Here is a 22744-nt window from a genome sequence, read left to right as displayed (position 1 = left end):
TGTTGATAATGTTCCTTAGAAGAAAATGCGAGAACTAGAAGAAAGATGCAGTGGACCCGTAGGGGCAGACATAGTGTCCTGCATAGTCGGAAGTAAGAAAGTAGTAATGAAGATTGATGACATAAGGAAATAGTTAATAATGTTGATAAGGAAATGGGGATAGAAGGTAGACCCTGAGTCCTCCATAGAAAGTTAGTTATTATAAAAGAAAGAGTTAATAATGTGTTACAGAGGACAGAAAGTGAACCCGTAGGGGTTAGGTAGTGAGTCCTCCTAGGAGCCAGGTAGAGATGGCTCAGTGCTCTTAAACAGAAAGTATGTTATGTTCTATACCATGTATAGCAGTTGAAAAGGCAGTAGGTCCTGGCTGAACGGGACGGTCCTGTATAGAAAGGAGAGGCAGTGGGTCTGGCGCCGATAGGACAGGCGGTCCTGCAGATTAAAGAAGGAGAATGTAAAGTTAAATGTACCTTATAATGTGATTATAGGAAGGTCTTTAGTGGATAAAGAGTGTATGTCCTTAAAGGCGATGTTAAATTATTGTTCCAGAATTAATACTAAGTAGAATACCCGGTTGGGTAACAAGAGTTATTTATAGTCTGTAATTTATAATGCTTAACGTTTAACCATGTTTGTAACGTTCAAGTGTGCTCACCTCCCATAAAGGGAAGCTCTGTTCAAGTATACTTATTGTTATTTGCACTCAACAAAAATTGTATGTCTTTTTGCTAACCTGTATTGTTGTTTTCTTCCCAGTCCCGGAGTACTGTGTTTAACCAGGGGGGAGTGCAGCGCCCCAGATTTCTGGTCGTTGCAGTACTGTGGCTCCGCCACTATGGGGAGCTGTGGTACGTCCGATGGCACTGAAGGAGTTCATCTGATCAGGTATCACAGACACCAATACATTTCACAGCAGGGCCTCCGTGGGGAGCTAAGGGTGCTATTCATTAGGCCACTCCCCACCATAGTGGGTAAACTGGGGGTCAGGCAGGAAGTTAGATTAGAAAGCTGACTGGGTTGGAACCAGGCAACACCTTGAGGCAGAGGGTGTTGTAGGGGAAGATACAGTAGGGTCTCTGTCAGGGGTGGGATCCTGACAGAGGCTTGGCAACGAGAACGAACGTAACGGGACCGCGCCTGCTCCGGGTAGCGGCGGATGCCCAAGAAAGGATTAGAAGAGAGATAGATTGTGCTGAGTGAGAAACGGGATCACGCAAAGGAGAAATACCAGTAGGAGTCGTGCTGTAAGACCAAGCAACATCCTACTGAGGCGCACTACCGGTGGCCGGAACGCCGAGGGAGTAGAATAACATTCAGCTTCAAGCAATACTCCAAACAGCGGCAGGACAGTCAGTCTCAGGCGGGCTGTCTAACTCAAATCACCTATGAAGTCTTGGGAGGCAATTGCGGGAGAGGGGCGTCTCTAGGGTCCCGGAAGAACTCCAGGCCTACCCGTCAAACGGGTGCCGTTCCTACCCGAACCTCAGGGAGGGACGGAGGATTAGCAGAACATCATCTAGTCGAGTTGTGAGGGAACTTAAGAAACAGACACAACAGTTGTGGGGTACTTTCCGTAAGCACAGCAGGGAAGGACTACAACACATAGCGCTAGGGGGAAGGCACAGATTTCCTCCTGTGAAGAGAACTCTGGAAGTGTCATTGAACCGGCCGGACTTGCGCAGCCTGGTGAGCCGTATTCCGGACTGAGGACTCAGAGATCTTCAGTAAAGAGGTAAAGAGACTGCAACCTGGTGTCCTCGTTATTTACCGCGACCTGCACCCCACAACTGCACCGTTACACCACCACTCATTGTACCGGACGTCCCCCACTGACAGACAGGGCCACGGACCGGGTCTAGCCACCGTGACAACCCCAGAACTGGACAGAGACTCTCAGAGGCCCGGCTCCGGGTACCCCTCGGCCCTGCGGCGGTGTGGGGGCGCTCCACAAGGATAAAGTAAAATATACACCACGCCGCAGTCACTCAGGAATACACTATAAATGTGCAGGGCAAAATAAATACAAATATAGGAAGGAGTAAATAAGACAGAGGAAAATACACCACCAGCAACGAATCTCCAACAACCCAGCTCTTCACTCCAGACCGAGATAACAACGCACAAGACAGAAGCTATAATAGGCGACGCCCAATGATCAGGAGAACTATTTAAAGGCAATGGGCATGGCCCAGCTTCCAATCCGAGGATCAGGTAAATTAACCCCGGAACAGCTAGATAAAATATAGCCGACGCCAATGAGCAAATAGTGGTCAAAAGCGGAATTACCGCTGTCTGTCGAACGACGTGGTCTGAACAGCGTCCGACATGACAAGAGCAGTATGGATGGAAAAAGAAGCTGGAAGGGCCAAACGAAAAGATACCGGATTGATAATTTCAGAAATCTTATAAGGACCAATAAAGCGAGGCTTTAACTTAGGGGAAGAAACCTTCATAGGAACATGACGAGAAGATAACCAGACTAAATCCCCAACACGAAGCCGGGGACCAACACACCGACGACAGTTAGCAAAACGTTGAGCCTTTTCCTGAGACAACGTCAAATTGTCCACCACATGAGTCCAAATCTGCTGTAACCTGTCCACCACAGAATCCACACCAGGACAGTCAGAAGGCTCAACCTGCCCTGAAGAAAAACGAGGATGAAAACCAAAATTACAAAAAAAAGGCGAAACCAAGGTAGCCAAACTAGCCCGATTATTAAGGGCAAACTCGGCCATTGGCAAGAAGGTCACCCAATCATCCTGATCAGCAGACACAAAGCATCTCAAATAGGTTTCCAAGGTCTGATTGGTTCGCTCAGTTTGGCCATTTGTCTGAGGATGAAATGCTGAAGAAAAAGACAAATCAATGCCCATTCTAGCACAAAAGGACTGCCAAAACCTAGAAACAAACTGGGAACCTCTGTCAGACACAATATTCTCCGGAATGCCATGCAAACGAACCACATGCTGAAAAAACAATGGAACCAAATCAGAGGAGGAAGGCAACTTAGGCAAAGGTACCAAATGGACCATCTTAGTAAACTGGTCACAAACCACCCAGATAACAGACATCTTCTGGGAAACAGGAAGATCCGAAATAAAATCCATGAAAATATGCATCCAGGGCCTCTCAGGGACCGGCAAAGGCAAAAGCAACCCACTAGCACGGGAACAGCAAGGCTTGGCCCGGGCACAAGTCCCACAGGACTGCACTAAAGAATGCACATCCCGCGACAAGGAAGGCCACCAAAAGGACCTAGCAACCAAATCTCTGGTACCAAAAATCCCAGGATGACCAGCCAACACCGAACAATGAACCTCAGAAATTACCTTACTAGTCCATCTATCAGGAACAAACAGTTTCCCCACTGGACAGCGGTCAGGTTTATCAGCCTGAAACTCCCGAAGCACCCGCCGTAAATCAGGGGAGATGGCAGAAAGAATCACCCCCTCCTTGAGAATACTAACCGGCTCAAGGACTCCCGGAGAATCAGGCAAAAAACTCCTAGAGAGGGCATCAGCCTTCACATTCTTAGATCCCGGAAGATACCGGACCACAAAATCAAAACGGGAGAAAAACAGGGACCATCGAGCTTGTCTAGGATTCAACCGCTTGGCAGACTCGAGGTAAATCAGATTCTTATGATCGGTCAAGACCACAACGCGATGCTTGGCTCCCTCAAGACAATGTCGCCACTCCTCGAATGCCCACTTCATAGCCAACAACTCCCGATTGCCGACATCATAATTATGCTCAGCAGGCGAAAACTTTCTGGAGAAGAAGGCACACGGTTTCATCAAAGAACCATCAGAACTTCTCTGAGACAAAACAGCCCCTGCCACAATCTCAGAAGCGTCAACCTCAACCTGAAAAGGAAGAGAAACATCCGGCTGACGCAACACAGGGGCAGAAGTAAAACGACGTTTAAGCTCCTGAAAGGCCTCAACAGCCGCAGAGGACCAATTCATCACATCAGCGCCTTTCTTCGTCAAATCGGTCAGGGGCTTAACCACACTGGAAAAGTTAGCAATGAAACAGCGATAAAAATTAGCAAAGCCCAAAAATTTCCGAAGGCTCTTCACAGATGTGGGTTGAATCCAATCATGAATGGCCTGGACCTTAACAGGATCCATTTCTATAGCCGAGGGAGAAAAAATGAAACCCAAAAAAGAAACCTTCTGAACTCCAAAAAGGCACTTAGACCCCTTCACAAACAAAGCATTAGCACGAAGGATCTGAAATACCATCCTGACCTGTTTCACATGAGACTCCCAATCATCGGAAAAAACCAAAATATCATCCAAATATACAATCATGAATTTATCAAGATAATTCCGGAAGATATCATGCATAAAGGACTGAAACACAGATGGAGCATTAGAGAGCCCGAATGGCATCACCAGGTATTCAAAATGGCCTTCGGGCGTATTAAATGCTGTTTTCCATTCGTCACCTTGTTTAATACGAACAAGATTATACGCCCCTCGAAGGTCAATCTTAGTAAACCAACTAGCCCCCTTAATCTGAGCAAACAAATCAGAAAGCAAAGGTAAAGGGTATTTGAATTTCACCGTGATCTTATTGAGAAGGCGATAATCTATACAGGGTCTCAAGGAGCCATCCTTCTTGGCAACAAAGAAGAATCCAGCTCCCAACGGTGACGAAGACGGGCGAATATGCCCCTTCTCCAAAGACTTCTTTACATATCTCCGCATGGCGGCATGCTCTGGCACAGACAGATTGAAAAGTCGGCCCTTAGGGAACTTACAGCCAGGAATCAAGTTAATAGCACAATCGCAGTCCCTATGAGGAGGTAGGGAGCTGGACTTGGGCTCATCAAATACATCCTGGAAATCCGACAAAAACTCAGGAACTTCAGAAGAGGGGGAAGAGGAAATTGACATCAAAGGAACATCACTATGTATCCCTTGACAACCATAACTAGTCACAGACATAGATTTCCAATCCAGCACTGGATTATGTACCTGTAACCATGGAAAACCCAGCACAACAACATCATGCAAATTATGCAACACCAGAAAACGACAATCTTCCTGATGTGCTGGAGCCATGTACATGGTCAACTGTGTCCAGTAAAGGACGATAATGAGCAAATCAGGGTAACAGACAAGAGAAATTTAGGCTGTACAGTACTAATGGTAACAGACCTAGCGACCCTCTTAGTACGCTTAGGGCAATCAGAAATAGCATGAGCAGAATCACCACAGTAAAAACACAGCCTATTCTGACGTCTGAATTCCTGCCGTTCTGCTCTAGTCAAAATCCTATCACATTGCATAGGCTCAGGACTCTGCTCAGAGGACACTGCCATATGGTGCACCACCTTGCGCTCGCGCAGGCGCCGATCAATTTGAATGGCTAGAGACATTGATTTGTTCAAACCAGCAGGCGTGGGGAACCCCACCATAACATCCTTAAGGGCTTCAGAAAGACCCTTTCTGAAGATCGCTGCCAGGGCATACTCATTCCATTTAGTGAGCACAGACCACTTTCTAAATTTATGGCAGTATACTTCTGCCACTTCCTGACCCTGACACAGAGCCAGCAAGGTTTTTTCTGCCTGATCCACAGAATTAGGTTCGTCATACAGCAATCCGAGCGCTTGAAAAAATGCGTCTACATTAAGCAATGCCGGATCCCCTCACTCAAGGGAGAATGCCCAGTCCTGAGGGTCTCCACGCAGCAGAGAAATGACAATCTTCACCTGCTGAATGGGGTCACCAGAGGAACGGGGTCTCAAAGCAAAAAACAATCTGCAGTTATTTTTAAAGTTCAAAAATTTGGATCTATCCCCAAAAAACAAATCAGGAGTAGGAATTCTAGGCTCTAAAGCCGGAGTCTGAACAACATAGTCTGGGATACTCTGTACCCTTGCAGCGAGTTGATCCACACGAGAGAACAAACCCTTAACATCCATGTCAGCGCCAGAATCCTGAACCACCCAGAGATTAAGGGAAAAAAAAAGACAAAACAGGCTGCAGAGAAAAAGAAAAAAAAATGGCTCAGAACTTTTTTTTCCCTCTTTTGAGATGCATTCAACACATTGTAGGCCAGCTGTACTGGTATGACCTGGTGGTTAAGAAGCAACATGGGACAAGCTCTGAGGAGGTGGTATCTGTACTGACCGCAGTTCCTAATCCTAACATCAACACTAGAAGTAGCCGTGGGATGTTCCTGTCACTCCCTAGACACCTCGTCACAGCCTGAGAACTAACTACCCCTAAAGATGGAAACAGAAAGCTATCTTGCCTCAGAGAAAACCCCCAAAGGAAAGATAGCCCCCCACAAATATTGACTGTGAGTGGAGAGGGAAATGACATACACAGAATGAAAACAGGATTTAGCAAAGGAGGCCAAAACTACCTAGATAGACAGAACAGGAAAGGATACTGTGTGGTCAGTATTAAAAGCTAAAAAATCCACGCAGAGTTTACAAAAATAATCTCCACACCGACTCACGGTGTGGAGGGCAAATCTGCTTCCTCAGAGCTTCCAGCTAAGTTGAATATATCATACTGAAAAGCTGGACAAGAAAAAACATAACATGAGCTGAGCGATTAAGCCCACAGCAAGTGGACAACAAAAGAACAAGCAAGGACTTATCTTTGCTGAAATTGACAGGCAATCAGAGAAATCCAAGGAGAGATCTGAATCCAACCAAGAAACATTGACAGCTGGCACTGGCTGAAGACTAGAGCCAGGTTAAATAGCAGAGCCAGGAGAGACGATCAGTGGAAGCAGCTGCTAATGCTAAACCCAAGGAGCAGCAGTTCCACTCAAAACCACCAGAGGGAGCCCAAGTGCAGAATTCACAAAAGTGCCATTTACAACCACCGGAGGGAGCCCAAGAACAGAATTCACAACACCAATCATACTGTGTATAAGGGAGCTGCGGGCTCATCACACTGTGTATATGGGAGCTGTGAGTCCATCATACTGTGTATAAGGAAGCTGTAGGCCCATCATACTGTGTATAAGGGAGCTGTGCACACATCATACTGTGTATAAGGGAGCTGTGGGCCAATCATACTGTGTATAAGGGAGCTGTGCACACATCATACTGTGTATAAGGGAGCTGCGGGCCAATCATACTGTGTATAAGGCAGCTGCGGGCCCATCATACTGTGTATAAGGGAGCTGTGCACACATCATACTGTGTATAAGGGAGCTGCGGGCCAATCATACTGTGTATAAGGGAGCTGTGGGCCCATCATACTGTGTATATGGGAGCTGCGGGCCCATCATACTGTGTATAAGGGAGCTGTGAGTCCATCATACTGTGTATAAGGGAGCTGTGAGTCCATCATACTGTGTATAAGGGAGCTGTGAGTCCATCATACTATGTATAAGGAAGCTGTAGGCCCATCATACTGTGTATAAGGGAGCTGTGCACACATCATACTGTGTATAAGGGAGCTGCGGGCCAATCATACTGTGTATAAGTGAGCTGCGGGCCCATCATACTGTGTATAAGGGAGCTGTGCACACATCATACTGTGTATAAGGGAGCTGCGGGCCAATCATACTGTGTATAAGGCAGCTGCGGGCCCATCATACTGTGTATAAGGGAGCTGTGCACACATCATACTGTGTATAAGGGAGCTGCGGGCCAATCATACTGTGTATAAGGGAGCTGTGGGCCCATCATACTGTGTATATGGGAGCTGCGGGCCCATCATACTGTGTATAAGGGAGCTGTGAGTCCATCATACTGTGTATAAGGGAGCTGTGGGCCATCATACTGTGTATACAGGAGCTGCGGGCCAATCATACTGTTTGTACGGGAGCTGCAGGCCCATCAGACAGTGTATAAGGGAGCTGCGGGCCCATCATACTGTGTATAAGGGAGCTGCGGGCCCATCATACTATGTATAAGGGAGCTGTGGGCCCATCATACTATGTATAAGGGAGCTATGGGCTCATCATTAAGGGATCTGCGGTCCAATCATACTGTGTATAAGGGAGCTGTGGGTCCATCATACTGTGTAAAAGGGAGCTGTGGGCCATCATACTGTGTATACAGGAGCTGCGGGCCCATCATACTGTGTATAAGGGAGCTGTGGGCCCATCATACTGTGTATAAGGGAGCTGTGAAGGCATATTGTGCATATGGGAGCTGTTGGCCCATTACACTGTATATAGGTGAGCTCTGGGAGGCATTATACTTTCTATAGTGGAGTTCTGTCAGCATTATACTGTGTATAGGGGAGCATTGGGCTCATACTGTGTAGAGGGGAGCAGTGGGAACATCATACTGTGTAAAGGGGAGCAGTGAGAACATCATACGGTGTATAGGGGAGCTGTGGGGGTCTTATACTGTGTAAAGGGGAGCAGTGGGAACATCATACTGTGTAAAGGGGAGCAGTGAGAACATCATACGGTGTATAGGGGAGCTGTGGGGGCCTTATACTGTGTAAAGGGGAGCAGTGGGAACATCATACTGTGTAAATAGGGGAGCAGTGGGAACAGCATATGGTGTATAGGGGAGTTATAGAATCATCATACTGTGTATAGGGGAGCTGTGGGGCCTTAGACTGTATATAGGGAAGCTTTGAGCTCACCATACTGTGCATAATGGAGCAGTACATGGGGGAACGTAGGGGACATTATTAAATGTTAAGTGGGCACTTAAGCATCATTGTTATAGGGGCACTCAGAGTATTGTGACCATCAAAGTTGCATGTGGTCACAATATGGCGGTAAAGTCAACGTTCGTTTTTTTATATAGATTTATTTTCAATAACAGTGCGGTCATATTCTGAGGTTCCCCTATATTCACAATAAGAGTGTGCAACCGAGCTGTAATCAGGGTTAGCTGGTTAGGGGCCCACTCAGATGTTTCGCCCCCCCTAGGTTGAAACCCTAGCTACGCCTCTGGTACACGCGCTCTGCTGGGTGTATGCATTGAGATCTGCGCACCATAAAATGGCTTTATAATGATTATTTTTGGTGCACAGTCTATACTAAAATGTAGAGCGCATCCAGAGAGATCACCAGGTGTGCACTACACGTGTATATTCTGCGCAGAACGGACTGCGCAGAACGTGCTGTGTAAGAGGGCCTTATTTTGTAAAGCCGAGCTCTAAAGGCCTGCAAATCATTTTTCTTGGCTAAGTAAGGCTACTTTCACACACAGCATATTTGCTGCGTATTTTTACGCGCGCGTATTTTGCTGCTGCTTTACCTGCGTTTTTTTACGCAGGCAAAAAACGCAGCTGCTTTCACACACTGCGTTTTTTGCTGCGTTTTTTGCTGCGTTTTTTGCAGCTGCGTTTTTTTCAGCATTGTGTACTGAAATTAAAGTTTGTTTGAAAAAAAAAAAAGGTGAAAAAAAAAAGAGTCATTGAGGTCATTTCCTGTCTTTATGACTCAGAATACAATACACACTGGAGTTAACACTGGAGTTTTTCGGTACTCCACATTGTTTGCTGTAGTTATTCCTGACACTCCTGTGAGTTCTTCTACCATAGATATAGAGTGCCTTCTATTCAGCAGTTCCCCTCGTAGTATATCTGATTTCTAGGGGGTGTCCTCTATTCATGGCAAGTGGGTGTTATGTAATGTGTATTTTTTGCCATGGTCGACAAATCAAAGAAGCAGACTACATCATAGTTAAAAGTTCAAATATTTATTTGTAGTAACTGTCAAAATTGAAAAACTTTTCTAATAAAATTGAGAATAGAATGATTTGTTGTTTTTTTTTGTTATTAACAAAATTCCACACGTAAACACTGTAAACATCCCCAAAATGGGATTATAAACCTGTGGATGTCCAAGTCCACTCATTAATTGCTGCCAGGAGGGCATGCTTCCAGCTTTCATTAGTATTGCGCAAGGCCCTTTCCCCGTCACCACTGACGGTGAGTCATTCGGCACTTGCGCAACACTAATCAGAGCTGGAAACATGCCCTCTTGGCGGAAACTGAGGAGTGGACTTGGACATCATGGCGTTTTAAACATGAAAAGCAACATTATGCCTACTGGTCCTCATATAGGCTTTGTGAATATGAGTAGTAGCTCCAGTCTGGATGGTGTTCTTCAGACTTCTTCAGAAGGGATTCCCTTCTTTCACAATTCACTGAATTTTTTTTTTTTTTTTTAAAGAACGGGGGTTTCCATGCAGGATGGGGTATTCCCCGCTTTCACAATTTTATAAAATTATTTTAATATATTTTACGTATTTAAGTGCCACGTGCCACGTATTTCAGTGCCACGTATTTAAGTGCCACGTGCCACGTATGTAAGTGCCACGTATGTAAGTGCCACGTGCCACGTATGTAAGTGCCACGTATTTAAGTGCCACGTATTTAAGTGCCACGTGCCACGTATGTAAGTGCCACGTGCCACGTATGTAAGTGCCACGTATGTAAGTGCCACGTATGTAAGTGCCACGTGCCACGTATGTAAGTGCCACGTATGTAAGTGCCACGTATGTAAGTGCCACGTATGTAAGTGCCACGTGCCACGTATGTAAGTGCCACGTGCCACGTATTTAAGTGCCACGTGCCACGTATGTAAGTGCCACGTATGTAAGTGCCATGTACCACGTATGTAAGTGCCACGTATGTAAGTGCCACGTATGTAAGTGCCACGTGCCACGTATGTAAGTGCCACGTATGTAAGTGCCACGTATGTAAGTGCCACGTATGTAAGTGCCACGTGCCACGTATGTAAGTGCCACGTATTTAAGTGCCACGTATTTAAGTGCCACGTGCCACGTATGTAAGTGCCACGTATGTAAGTGCCACGTGCCACGTATGTAAGTGCCACGTATGTAAGTGCCACGTATGTAAGTGCCACGTGCCACGTATGTAAGTGCCACGTATGTAAGTGCCACGTATGTAAGTGCCACGTGCCACGTATGTAAGTGCCACGTATGTAAGTGCCACGTATGTAAGTGCCACGTATGTAAGTGCCACGTGCCACGTATGTAAGTGCCACGTATGTAAGTGCCACGTATGTAAGTGCCACGTATGTAAGTGCCACGTGCCACGTATGTAAGTGCCACGTGCCACGTATTTAAGTGCCACGTGCCACGTATGTAAGAGCCACGTATGTAAGTGCCACGTGCCACGTATGTAAGTGCCACGTATGTAAGTGCCACGTATGTAAGTGCCACGTATGTAAGTGCCACGTGCCACGTATTTAAGTGCCACGTGCCACGTATGTAAGTGCCACGTATGTAAGTGCCACGTGCCACGTATGTAAGTGCCACGTATGTAAGTGCCACGTGTGTAAGTGCCACGTATGTAAGTGCCACGTGCCACGTATGTAAGTGCCACGTATGTAAGTGCCACGTATGTAAGTGCCACGTATGTAAGTGCCACGTGCCACGTATGTAAGTGCCACGTATGTAAGTGCCACGTATCTAAGTGCCACGTATGTAAGTGCCACGTGCCACGTATGTAAGTGCCACGTGCCACGTATTTAAGTGCCACGTGCCACGTATGTAAGTGCCACGTATGTAAGTGCCACGTGCCACGTATGTAAGTGTCACGTATGTAAGTGCCACGTATGTAAGTGCCACATATGTCAGTGCCACGTGCCACGTATGTAAGTGCCACGTATGTAAGTGCCACGTATGTAAGTGCCACGTATGTAAGTGCCACGTGCCACGTATTTAAGTGCCACGTGCCACGTATGTAAGTGCCACGTATGTAAGTGCCACGTGCCACGTATGTAAGTGCCACGTATGTAAGTGCCACGTATGTAAGTGCCACGTATGTAAGTGCCACGTGCCACGTATGTAAGTGCCACGTATGTAAGTGCCACGTATGTAAGTGCCACGTATGTAAGTGCCACGTGCCACGTATGTAAGTGCCACGTGCCACGTATTTAAGTGCCACGTGCCACGTATGTAAGTGCCACGTGCCACGTATTTAAGTGCCACGTGCCACGTATGTAAGTGCCACGTATGTAAGTGCCACGTGCCACGTATGTAAGTGCCACGTATGTAAGTGCCACGTATGTAAGTGCCACGTATGTAAGTGCCACGTGCCACGTATGTAAGTGCCACGTATGTAAGTGCCACGTATGTAAGTGCCACGTATGTAAGTGCCACGTGCCACGTATGTAAGTGCCACGTGCCACGTATTTAAGTGCCACGTATGTAAGTGCCACGTGCCACGTATTTAAGTGCCACGTGCCACGTATGTAAGTGCCACGTGCCACGTATGTAAGTGCCATGTGCCACGTATGTAAGTGCCACGTATGTAAGTGCCACGTATGTAAGTGCCACGTATGTAAGTGCCACGTATGTAAGTGCCACGTGCCACGTATGTAAGTGCCACGTATGTAAGTGCCACGTATGTAAGTGCCACGTGCCACGTATGTAAGTGCCACGTATGTAAGTGCCACGTATGTAAGTGCCACGTGCCACGTATGTAAGTGCCACGTGCCACGTATTTAAGTGCCACGTGCCACGTATGTAAGTGCCACGTATGTAAGTGCCACGTGCCACGTATGTAAGTGCCACGTATGTAAGTGCCACGTATGTAAGTGCCACGTATGTAAGTGCCACGTGCCACGTATTTAAGTGCCACGTGCCACGTATGTAAGTGCCACGTATGTAAGTGCCACATGCCACGTATGTAAGTGCCACGTATGTAAGTGCCACGTGTGTAAGTGCCACGTATGTAAGTGCCACGTGCCACGTATGTAAGTGCCACGTATGTAAGTGCCACGTATGTAAGTGCCACGTATGTAAGTGCCACGTGCCACGTATGTAAGTGCCACGTATGTAAGTGCCACGTATCTAAGTGCCACGTATGTAAGTGCCACGTGCCACGTATGTAAGTGCCACGTGCCACGTATTTAAGTGCCACGTGCCACGTATGTAAGTGCCACGTATGTAAGTGCCACGTGCCACGTATGTAAGTGCCACGTATGTAAGTGCCACGTATGTAAGTGCCACATATGTCAGTGCCACGTGCCACGTATGTAAGTGCCACGTATGTAAGTGCCACGTATGTAAGTGCCACATATGTAAGTGCCACGTGCCACGTATTTAAGTGCCACGTGCCACGTATGTAAGTGCCACGTATGTAAGTGCCACGTGCCACGTATGTAAGTGCCACGTATGTAAGTGCCACGTATGTAAGTGCCACGTATGTAAGTGCCACGTGCCACGTATGTAAGTGCCACGTATGTAAGTGCCACGTATGTAAGTGCCACGTATGTAAGTGCCACGTGCCACGTATGTAAGTGCCACGTGCCACGTATTTAAGTGCCACGTGCCACGTATGTAAGTGCCACGTGCCACGTATTTAAGTGCCACGTGCCACGTATGTAAGTGCCACGTGCCACGTATTTAAGTGCCACGTGCCACGTATGTAAGTGCCATGTGTGTAAGTGCCACGTATGTAAGTGCCACGTGCCACGTATTTAAGGACAATGGCTCCTGCAGTGCATCACTGAGGTTACTATAGTTCACTGGTCTCACTTTATGGCAAAAAGCTGCGTGGGAACTTTCTCATACAGCATGCCATAAAGTGAAACTAGGGACTATTTTCTCACAGGGGCGTAGGAATACATTGTGGGGAATACATTGTGGAAGGATACCTTCCTCCCCTCATTGTCTTCCTGGAGCCCCTGGAGAGTGGTCGCATCAGCAGATGCTCCTGTTCTCCACGGGAGATCGTCGTGGGACACTCGTTTTAATTGGATTTCTGCGGATCAGGGGGTATATTGGTTGTTTATTATTTTAATATTTTTTATGACACTGGCTTCGGGGATCAAAGTGACAAGTGATGGTGAGTATGTAATCTATGTTATATGTACTGTATGTCTGTATGTATGTACTGTATGTCTGTATGTATGTATGCGCATGTCGTCGCATGCCATCGCATGGCGTCGCATGGCGCCGCATGGCGCATGTCGTCGTACGCCGTCGCATGGCGCATGCCGTCGCGTGGCGCATGCCGTCGCGTGGCGCATGTCGTCGTACGCCGTCGCATGGCGCATGCAGTCGCATGGCGCATGCCGTCGCGTGGCGCATGTCGTCGCATGGCGTTGCGTGGCGCATGTCGGCGCATGTTCTGTATGTGTGTATGTACTGTATATGTGTGTGTTTTTTTTTTTGTTTTGTTTTTTTTTTTACATTCAACACATTAGCCGGATGATGGGACTACTACTGTCCCATCATTGGCTACTGTGTCACTGACTGTCACTGTAGCAGGCAGAGCCCGATGGGACTTGTAGTCCCATCGGACAATGCCTGCACACAGAGACACACACACACACACACACCAAAGACCACCCCACCCCCCGCAGCAGACTCAGCACATACCCATACATACACACGGGGGGGCGGGGGGGACACGGCACACACACAGGGCGCACACGGCACACACACAGTGGGCTTCCCTCTTCCTGTCCGACGTCACGTCCGGTCCTGGGTGTCAACCCCTCCGTACAAAGACGCCGACACCCAGGACAAAGGCGCTGTGTGTGCACGTTAATATGGGGCCCTATGGGGATACGCAGACACGCCGCTGCGTAAAGAATTGACATGTCAATTCTTTTTACGCCGGCGTGTTTGCAGACAAAAGCGCCGCGTTTTTTTGCGGTGTGTCTGAACGGCAAAGTGAATTTCTCATTCACTTTGCCGGCAGACGAAAATGACATTGCGCATTTTTGAAAAGCGCCCGCAAAATAGCGCTCAAAAATGCGCTATGTCTGAAAGTAGCCTAAGTCTGTATTCCTGGCTTATCTCCTTGTTTTCAGAACAGAAGGAGCAGCAGGCCTTGTACAGCGCATCCAGCAACATGCTCAGGAAAGTGAAACCATGGCCTCCACAAGCACTTCTACCCCCATGGCCTCTACCAGCGGTGCTTCCAGAATAAAAAGAAAAAGTATTACATGTTCTGGAAGCAAACAATTCTTATACAAAGCCCATGTTTATTGTTCTTCATGCAAGAATACATACATTCATATTACCATGTAAATATGTTCAAATTGAAGTCTTTATTATCTTTAATTTTTTTATCACAAAATGTTTGATTTGCTCGTTTTGGTTTGCTTTTTTTACCACATATGTGTAGTTTGCTATTTTTCGTTTTGCTTATTACTAAGTTTTTTTTTAACCCCTTTACCCCCAAGGGTGGTTTGCACGTTAATGACCAGGCCAATTTTTACAATTCTGACCACTGTCCCTTTATGAGGTTATAACTCTGGAACGCTTCATCGGATCCCGGTGATTCTGACATTGTTTTCTCGTGACATATTGTACTTCATGATAGTGGTAACATTTCTTTGATATTACCTGGGTTTATTTGTGGAAAAAAAACAGAAATTTGGCGAAAATGTTGAAAATTTTGCAATTTTCCAACTTTGAATTTTTATGCCATTAAATCACAGAGATATGTCACAGAAAATACTTAATAAGTAATATTTCCCACATGTCTACTTTACATCAGCACAATTTTGGAACCACAATTTTTTTTTTTAGGGAGTTATAAGGGTTAAAAGTTGACCAGCAATTTCTCATTTTTACAACACCATTTTTTTTAGGGACCACATCTCATTTGAAGTCATTTTGAGGGGTCTATATGATAGAAAATAACCAAGTGTGACACCATTCTAAAAACTGCACCCCTCAAGGTGCTCAAAACCACATTCAAAAAGTTTATTAACCCTTCAGATGTTTCACAGGAATTTTTGGAATGTTTAAATAAAAATGAACATTTAACTTTTTTCACAAAAAAATTAATTCAGCTCCAATTTGTTTTATTTTGCCAAGGGTAACAGGAGAAAATGGAACCCAAAAGCTGTTGTACAATTTGTCCTGAGTACGCCAATACCCCATATGTGGGGTTAAACCACTGTTTGCTTTTTGGGCGCATGGCAGAACTCGGAAGCGAAGGAGCGCCATTTGACTTTTCAATGCAAAATTGACTGGAATTGAGATGGGACGCCATGTTACGTTTGGAGAGCCCCTGATGTGCCTAAACATTGAAAGCCCCCGCAATGACACCATTTTGGAAAGTAGACCCCCTAAGGAACTTATCTAGATGTGTGGTGAGCACTTTGACCCACCAAGTCCTTCACAGAAGTTTAAAATGCAGAGCCGTAAAAATAAAAAATCATATTTTTTCACAAAAATGATCTTTTCGCCCCCAATTTTTTTATTTTCCCAAGGGTAAGAGAAGAAATTGGCCCCCAAAAGTTGTTGTACAATTTGTCCTGAGTACGCTGATACCCCATATGTGGGGGTAAACCACTGTTTGGGCGCATTGCAGAGCTCGGAAGGGAAGGAGCGCCATTTGACTTTTCAATGCAAAATTGACTGGAATTGAGATGGGACGCCATGTTGCGTTTGGAGAGCCCCTGATGTGCCTAAACATTGAAACCCCCCACAAGTGACACCATTTTGGAAAGTGGACCCCCTAAGGAATTCATCTAGATGTGTCGTGAGAGTGTTAAGTCCTTCTCAGTCCCTGGCTTACTGGAGGTTAGCTTCCAGGTAAATGACACGCAAACAAAGTATTGTGTGATCATATACAGGGGAAGCTCAGGAGCGCGTCTGACTCTCTGGGCTTTACCCCTCCTTTATAAAGAAAAAGAGTTATGCATTTGCAGACATGCGCACAAGCGCTCATTATTTCACATTCTCTTACAAAGCTTATCTATACTGTGAAATTTACAACCTCTAGTATGTAGGTAAAAGGCTATAATAACAGAAGGAATGCGTGCATAAAAAGGAAATGTCAACTTGCTCAAGTTTCTTGATATGAGCCAGATGTTTCAGGAGAAAGATACAATGGATTCTTTCAGTCTAATCTCTACAATTCCCCCCTTTGACATATTCCTTTTATTTATTACCATAGGGCCAAAGACAAAGCCTTTATTTTTGGTATTACACATACACACACTTATATTATTAATAAGAGAATCAAATCTAGTATTAATTCTTCTATCGCAAATTATTTTCTTCTTTAGCAGTATACTAAAATATAAAAACAAAAATTAGTACAGTAATATTAATTAGAATCACTAGAGGATAATATAAGAATAAAGGAGAAAGAAAAAAAAAAAACTTTATACTCTTGCATCTATTACACAAAGTTTATCTGTGCATACTGAGATACCCTTGAGCACAATCTGGAATAGTACGTATATGACTACAATAATTATAACTATATGTATTATGCTCTGCATGATCCCAGCAACCCACCCACCGATTCCTCTGAACCAGTTGGCTGGGTTGAGAAAAGAGAAAGTATCAGACCACCAGCTATCCTTATTCTGGTCATTGTCTTTATCATACTGATCTCTGAGTCGTTGTACGTCCCCTAATTTAAATGTCATACTCATAGTACTATTCGGGTCTATACAATGACAGCAGGTGGGTCCGATGATTTGACACATACCCCCTTGTGAGGCAGTTAGGTAATCCAATACCAGAGTATGTTGGTTGATGACTATTATAAGCTGATTCTGTACAGCTATACTAGTGTTTAGTATATCCAATATATCCCAAATCTGATCATCTAGATAATCCGTGGCTCTAACTAATTTATCCCACATCTGTGTTAACATTATTAACATCAATATCATGAGTTTTGTACTGCTTTTTTGCAGTGGCTTGCATGTATCCATGATGCCTTTCCTTCAAGCTTGACTGATGTAGGTGTTGTCAACAGGACTTGGAAGGGTCCGTCAAATCTTGGTTCAAGAGCCTTTCTGGTGTGTCTTTTTACATAGACTTGATCACCTGGTTCCAACTTGTGACTTCCTTCAATGTTGTCAGGATCTGGAAGGGAAGCAAAAACTTGTGCATGCACCTTAGTTAATTGTTTCTGGAGGTTTTGCACATAAGAAGTCAATGACTCAATATTTAACACAAGTTGTTGTGGAAAATAACATCCTAAATTGGCAGTCCTGCCAAACAAAATTTCATATGGAGACAGTTTAGTCTTACCCCTTGGGGTATTGCGTATTGAGTAAAGGGCCAGTGGAAGGCATTCTGTCCAAGGCTTTCCTGTTTCAGCCATGGCTTTCTGTATTTTTAATTTTAAAGTTCCATTCATGCGTTCCACCTTACCAGAACTTTGAGGATGGTATGGAGTGTGTAACTGACTTTCAACACCCAACATTTTCAGTACATTTTGAAATATTTCTCCAGTAAAATGAGTACCCCTATCTGACTCGATCACTTCAGGGAGACCGTAACGGGGTATCAGTTCGGCAACTAGCTTTACAGCAGTGTTTTTAGCTGAAGCCTTCCGAACTGGATAGGCCTCTGGCCACCCTGAGAACATGTCCACACACACCAACACATACTCATACCCATTACTTTTTGGCAGCTGGATAAAGTCTATTTGTAATCGCTGAAACGGATAGAGAGGTCGGACGTGGTGCTTCATAGGGGTCTTTGTCGTCTGTCCGGGATTATGTGCCAGGCATATAACGCATGCAGCACAATAGTCTCTTGCGTAGTTGCCAAAACCTGGAGCCAACCAGACTTGCTTTGCCAGTAGTGTCATTGCATTTGCAGACACATGAGTAGGGTGGTGTAGTCCACCAACTACAATCGGGTACCAGGCTCTAGGTAGACATATTAGTCCATCTTTCTTCCAAATTCCTGCTTGTTCTTCTGCCCCTTCCTTTTTCCACCTGTCCCTCTCCTCTTCTCCTGCATCTTCCTGTGCTTGTCTCAGTCTATCTTCAGTATTTTCTGTGGGGTTTACAGTATGAACCTGCTGTAAGGGTTTGACCGCTGCTGCCTTGGCTGCTTTATCAGCCCTATCATTTCCCCTAGATTCCCTAGTATCGAGTCTCACATGTGCAGCTACCTTGATTACTGCTACTTCTTTTGTTTCTTGTGCAGCCTCTAAGATCTGTTTGATCAGAGAAGCATGTTTTACAGGTTGGCCTGACGCTGTCATGTAACCTCTAGCTCTCCAGATTACTCCAAAATCAAACACAATACCATGTGCATACCTAGAATCAGTGTATATATTAGCTGTCTGATTCTCAGCTATTTTTAGCGCTTCAATCAATGCTGTTAGTTCTGCTTCTTGTGCAGACTGTTTCGGTGGAAGAGGTTCTGCTTTGAGAGTTTCAGATTCTGACACAACTGCATACCCTGTATGGAAGTTACCTGTGTCATCTGCAAACCTACTACCATCTATAAACAGCTCTAAATCTGGATTTTGAAGTGGTGTTTCGGATACATTGGGTAAGCCTGCTGTTTCTTGTAAAATGAGCTCTGTACAATCATGTGTATCTGTAGGGAAAAAATTTGCGTGTGGATCAGTGTCCTTATTCCCCCCTTCAGACTCGAGAGGTAGCAGTGTAGCTAAATTGAGAGTCTGAAGCCTTGCAAATGTGATAGTAGAGGGAAGCAGCAAAGAACACTGTAGCCGCAAATGTCTGGCCATGGAAATGTGTTTTGGTTGGACCTGGTTTAATATCCCATAAACATCATGCGTAGTTTGAACTGTGAGTGGATGCTCTAGGACAATTTCTGATGCTTTGTCCAACAATAGTGAGACAGCAACAACTACACGTACACAGGTTGGCGCTGCTCTAGCTACGGGATCTAACCTTGCTGAAAGATATGCAATTGGTCTTTGTTTCCATGCATGCTTCTGGGTAAGAACTCCTGTAGCATGAGAATCAACTTCTGCAGCCATAAGCTGAAATGGTTTGGTGTAGTCTGGTAGCCCTAACGCTGGAGCTGAAACAAGGGCATCTTTTAATTGTTGGAACGAAATCTGACCTTCTTTTGTCAACAAGTAAGGTTCACTTTTTACACAGTCATACAGTGGTTGCATTAGTTGACTGGCATGTATAATCCATTGTCTACAATGAGACACTATTCCTAAAAATGCTCGTAGCTGTTTATGATTTCTAGGCTCATTCATCTGTCTTATTGCTTCAGTTCTTTGAGGTGTAAGATGCTTTTTACCTTGAGAAATGCAATGACCTAGAAAGACCACTTTGGTCTGACAAACTTGTAGCTTTTGTCTATTCACTTTACACCCTTCTTTTTCTAGAAAACATAGTAAACTCACAGTGGACCTTTCTGCAGTTTCTAAATCTGGGCAGCAAAGTAGTAGGTCATCCACATAGTGCAAAATTACTACCTGTGATTCAGGTTCAAACCTTTGAAGAACTGTTTGTAGGGCATTTGAATAAAGAGTAGGGGAGTGTATCATTCCCTGTGGAAGGCGTGTCCACGCCAACTGTTTGCCCTTAAATGTAAATGCAAACAAATGCCAACTGTCTTGGTGTAAAGGAACCGAGAAAAATGCATTTGAAATATCTATTACAGTAAACACTTGAGAACTGGCTGGTATCTGTGATAGTAACGTATGAGGATTGGGTACAACTGGGGTGATTGGATCTAGAACTTTGTTTATTTCTCTTAGATCATGTACCATACGATATTTGGGCATGGAACCCTTATCAAGAGTTCTCTTCTTGACTGGATACAGAGGAGTGTTAGCAGGTGATTGTATCTCTACCAGAACTCCTTTCTCTCTATATCCCTCTATCTGTTTTGTAAAAAGTCTCCTTACTGAAGCATCAGTCAAATCCAATCCTTCATCCCTAAAGCTATTTTCTAGTTCTTGACTATATTCTTCAATACTTTGCCCAAATTTCTGCATAATCACACCTGTAGACCCCCTTTCCCTCTGTTTTCCTCTCATGAAAATTATTAATGCCTCTGTGAACTGGGTACCTGACAGGGGCGTAACTACCGCGGTCGCAGCGGTCGCCATTGCGACCGGGCCCCGCAGGTCAGGGGCCCCGGCAGGCTCGGACTGGCCCACCGGGGAGGGCCCCCACTGCTCCGGGGGCCCCCCTGGCCGCCCCCCACCCACCCTCCTTGAAGACGATACTCACCCTGCTGCCTGCTCCAGCGATGGTCTCGGCGTCTGCTCTGCACTGCATCTTCTTCCTGCTTGTGCGGTCACGTGGTACCGCTTCATTAAGGCCATGAATATGCGCATATTCATGACTTTAATCAGTATCACATGACCGCACCAGCACAAGCAGGAAGAAGATGCAGTGCAGAGCAGATGCCGAGACCATCGCTGGAGCAGGCAGCAGGGTGAGTATCGTCTTCAAGGAGGGTGGCGGCCGGGGGGCCCCCGGAGCGGCGGGTGCCCCTGGAGCAGTGGGGGACACTGGGGGGGGGGGGCAGAATGCTGGAGACACACACTGGGGCAGAATGCTGGAGACACACACTGGGGCAGAATGCTGGAGACACACACTGGGGCAGAATGCTGGAGACACACACTGGGGCAGAATGCTGGAGACACACACTGGGGCAGAATGCTGGAGACACACACTGGGGCAGAATGCTGGAGACACACACTGGGGCAGAACGCTGGACAGACTGGGGGCAGAACGCTGGACAGACTGGGGGCAGAACGCTAGACAGACTGGGGGCAGATTGTTGGACACACGGGGGTAATATGCTGGACACACTGGGGCAGATTGCTGGACACACTGGGGCAGATTGCCAGACATACTGGGGCAGATTGCTGGATACACTGTCTGGAGGCAATGCTGGACACACTGGGGCAGATTGCTGGACACACTGGGGGCAGGACTGGAGGCATGGGCAGAATGTAGATACAGGGCATGATTGGAGACACGGGGCAGAATGAAAGACATGGGGCAGGATTGGATCATGGGCCAGGATGGATACGATGGGGCAGGATGGGGAGATCATACTGTCAGCTAATTTTCCTTACAATCTTTTCTTTTTAGGGGATGCAACATGAAAGTTCATCTTTTGAGGGTAAGCTGTTGTTTACAACACTTTTTTCTTATCTTTCGGAAATGTTTTTTTTGCAATAGATATTTACTTCTTAGTTTAACATTGTATGCGTGTGTCTGTATATCATTTTTTTTTTTGGGGGGGGGGGGGGGGGCCCCATTCAAAAGTTCGCACCGGGGCCCGCAGGACTGTTGTTACGCCCCTGGTACCTGATGCTTCTGTCTGTAAGGCACCCCCTTCTGCCACTGGTCTATTGGGCTGTAGGTGTGTCAATAATTCCTGAAAAAGTCCGGGGGACATTTTCATTCTACATAATTCTTCCCCGTCCGCCCAGACCCCAGCATGAGTCTGCATGATTTGTTGTATATACTGCGCAAATCGGATAGGATATTGAGTGGCATCAGGCGCATTATGCAGGAGGGACATACCCTCGGCAGGGGACCAAGGAAAGTATTGTCTGGTCTGATGATATCTGGTGTTCATTACCCCGTCAGCACCAGCTTCTCTAAAAGGTCTTGGTACTACCCTAACAGGGGCAAGTACAGCGCCATATCTAGGTGTACCACAGGCTAGGCAATCATTTCTCCACTCTGGATTTTGTTGTCCACAGTGTGAACATTCCCATCCTCCTACCCCACCAAGATTGGGATACAAGGCTGGAAATTGTTTTCCTCCTTCTGCTCTTCCAGATGGTACAAATGATTGGGCTTTTGGATCTAGGTAAGGTGGCGGGATTATGTCACAACTTTTTCCCTTCCCCATGATCCATTTGGAAGTGTCTGGATCGTACTTCCAATTCTCCTCTTTAGCTGTTTTTGAGACCTCTATCATACAATGTATGATTTCTTCCCACCCATTGTCTTTGATAATTCCACCTCGTTCTTTACTCAGTCTTTCCCATTCTGTACTGAACATTAGTGCTTCTGAAATTCCCAATTTTTCTCTTACCCTTCTAATCTGCCTTCTGACTGTCTTTCCACATCT

At 45.8% G+C, this 22744-nt stretch overlaps 1 protein-coding gene across 1 annotated transcript; it reads right to left on the bottom strand.

The window, feature by feature from the left end:
• Positions 1-16605: 16605 nt before the first annotated feature.
• LOC143773896 (uncharacterized) lies at positions 16606-19564 on the bottom strand. The gene is made up of 2 exons (XM_077261196.1): positions 17738-19564; positions 16606-16969 (listed from the first exon to the last, which is right to left on the bottom strand). Exons 1-2 carry the CDS (start codon positions 19404-19406, stop codon positions 16959-16961), a joined length of 1680 nt encoding a protein of 559 aa, XP_077117311.1. The 5' UTR covers positions 19407-19564; the 3' UTR covers positions 16606-16958.
• Positions 19565-22744: the final 3180 nt, after the last annotated feature.

The sequence above is a fragment of the Ranitomeya variabilis genome, chromosome 5 (assembly GCF_051348905.1).
Source record: "Ranitomeya variabilis isolate aRanVar5 chromosome 5, aRanVar5.hap1, whole genome shotgun sequence".
Classification (NCBI taxonomy): Eukaryota; Metazoa; Chordata; class Amphibia; order Anura; family Dendrobatidae; genus Ranitomeya; species Ranitomeya variabilis.
Note: the sequence above shows the minus strand (reverse complement) of the source record. Positions and strands in the feature narration are given on the sequence as shown.

What these genes read in the sequence shown, in the direction of transcription:
- LOC143773896 (XM_077261196.1), bottom strand. Translation starts at nt 19,406, where the DNA reads ATGGCCAGACATTTGCGGCTACAGTGTTCTTTGCTGCTTCCCTCTACT.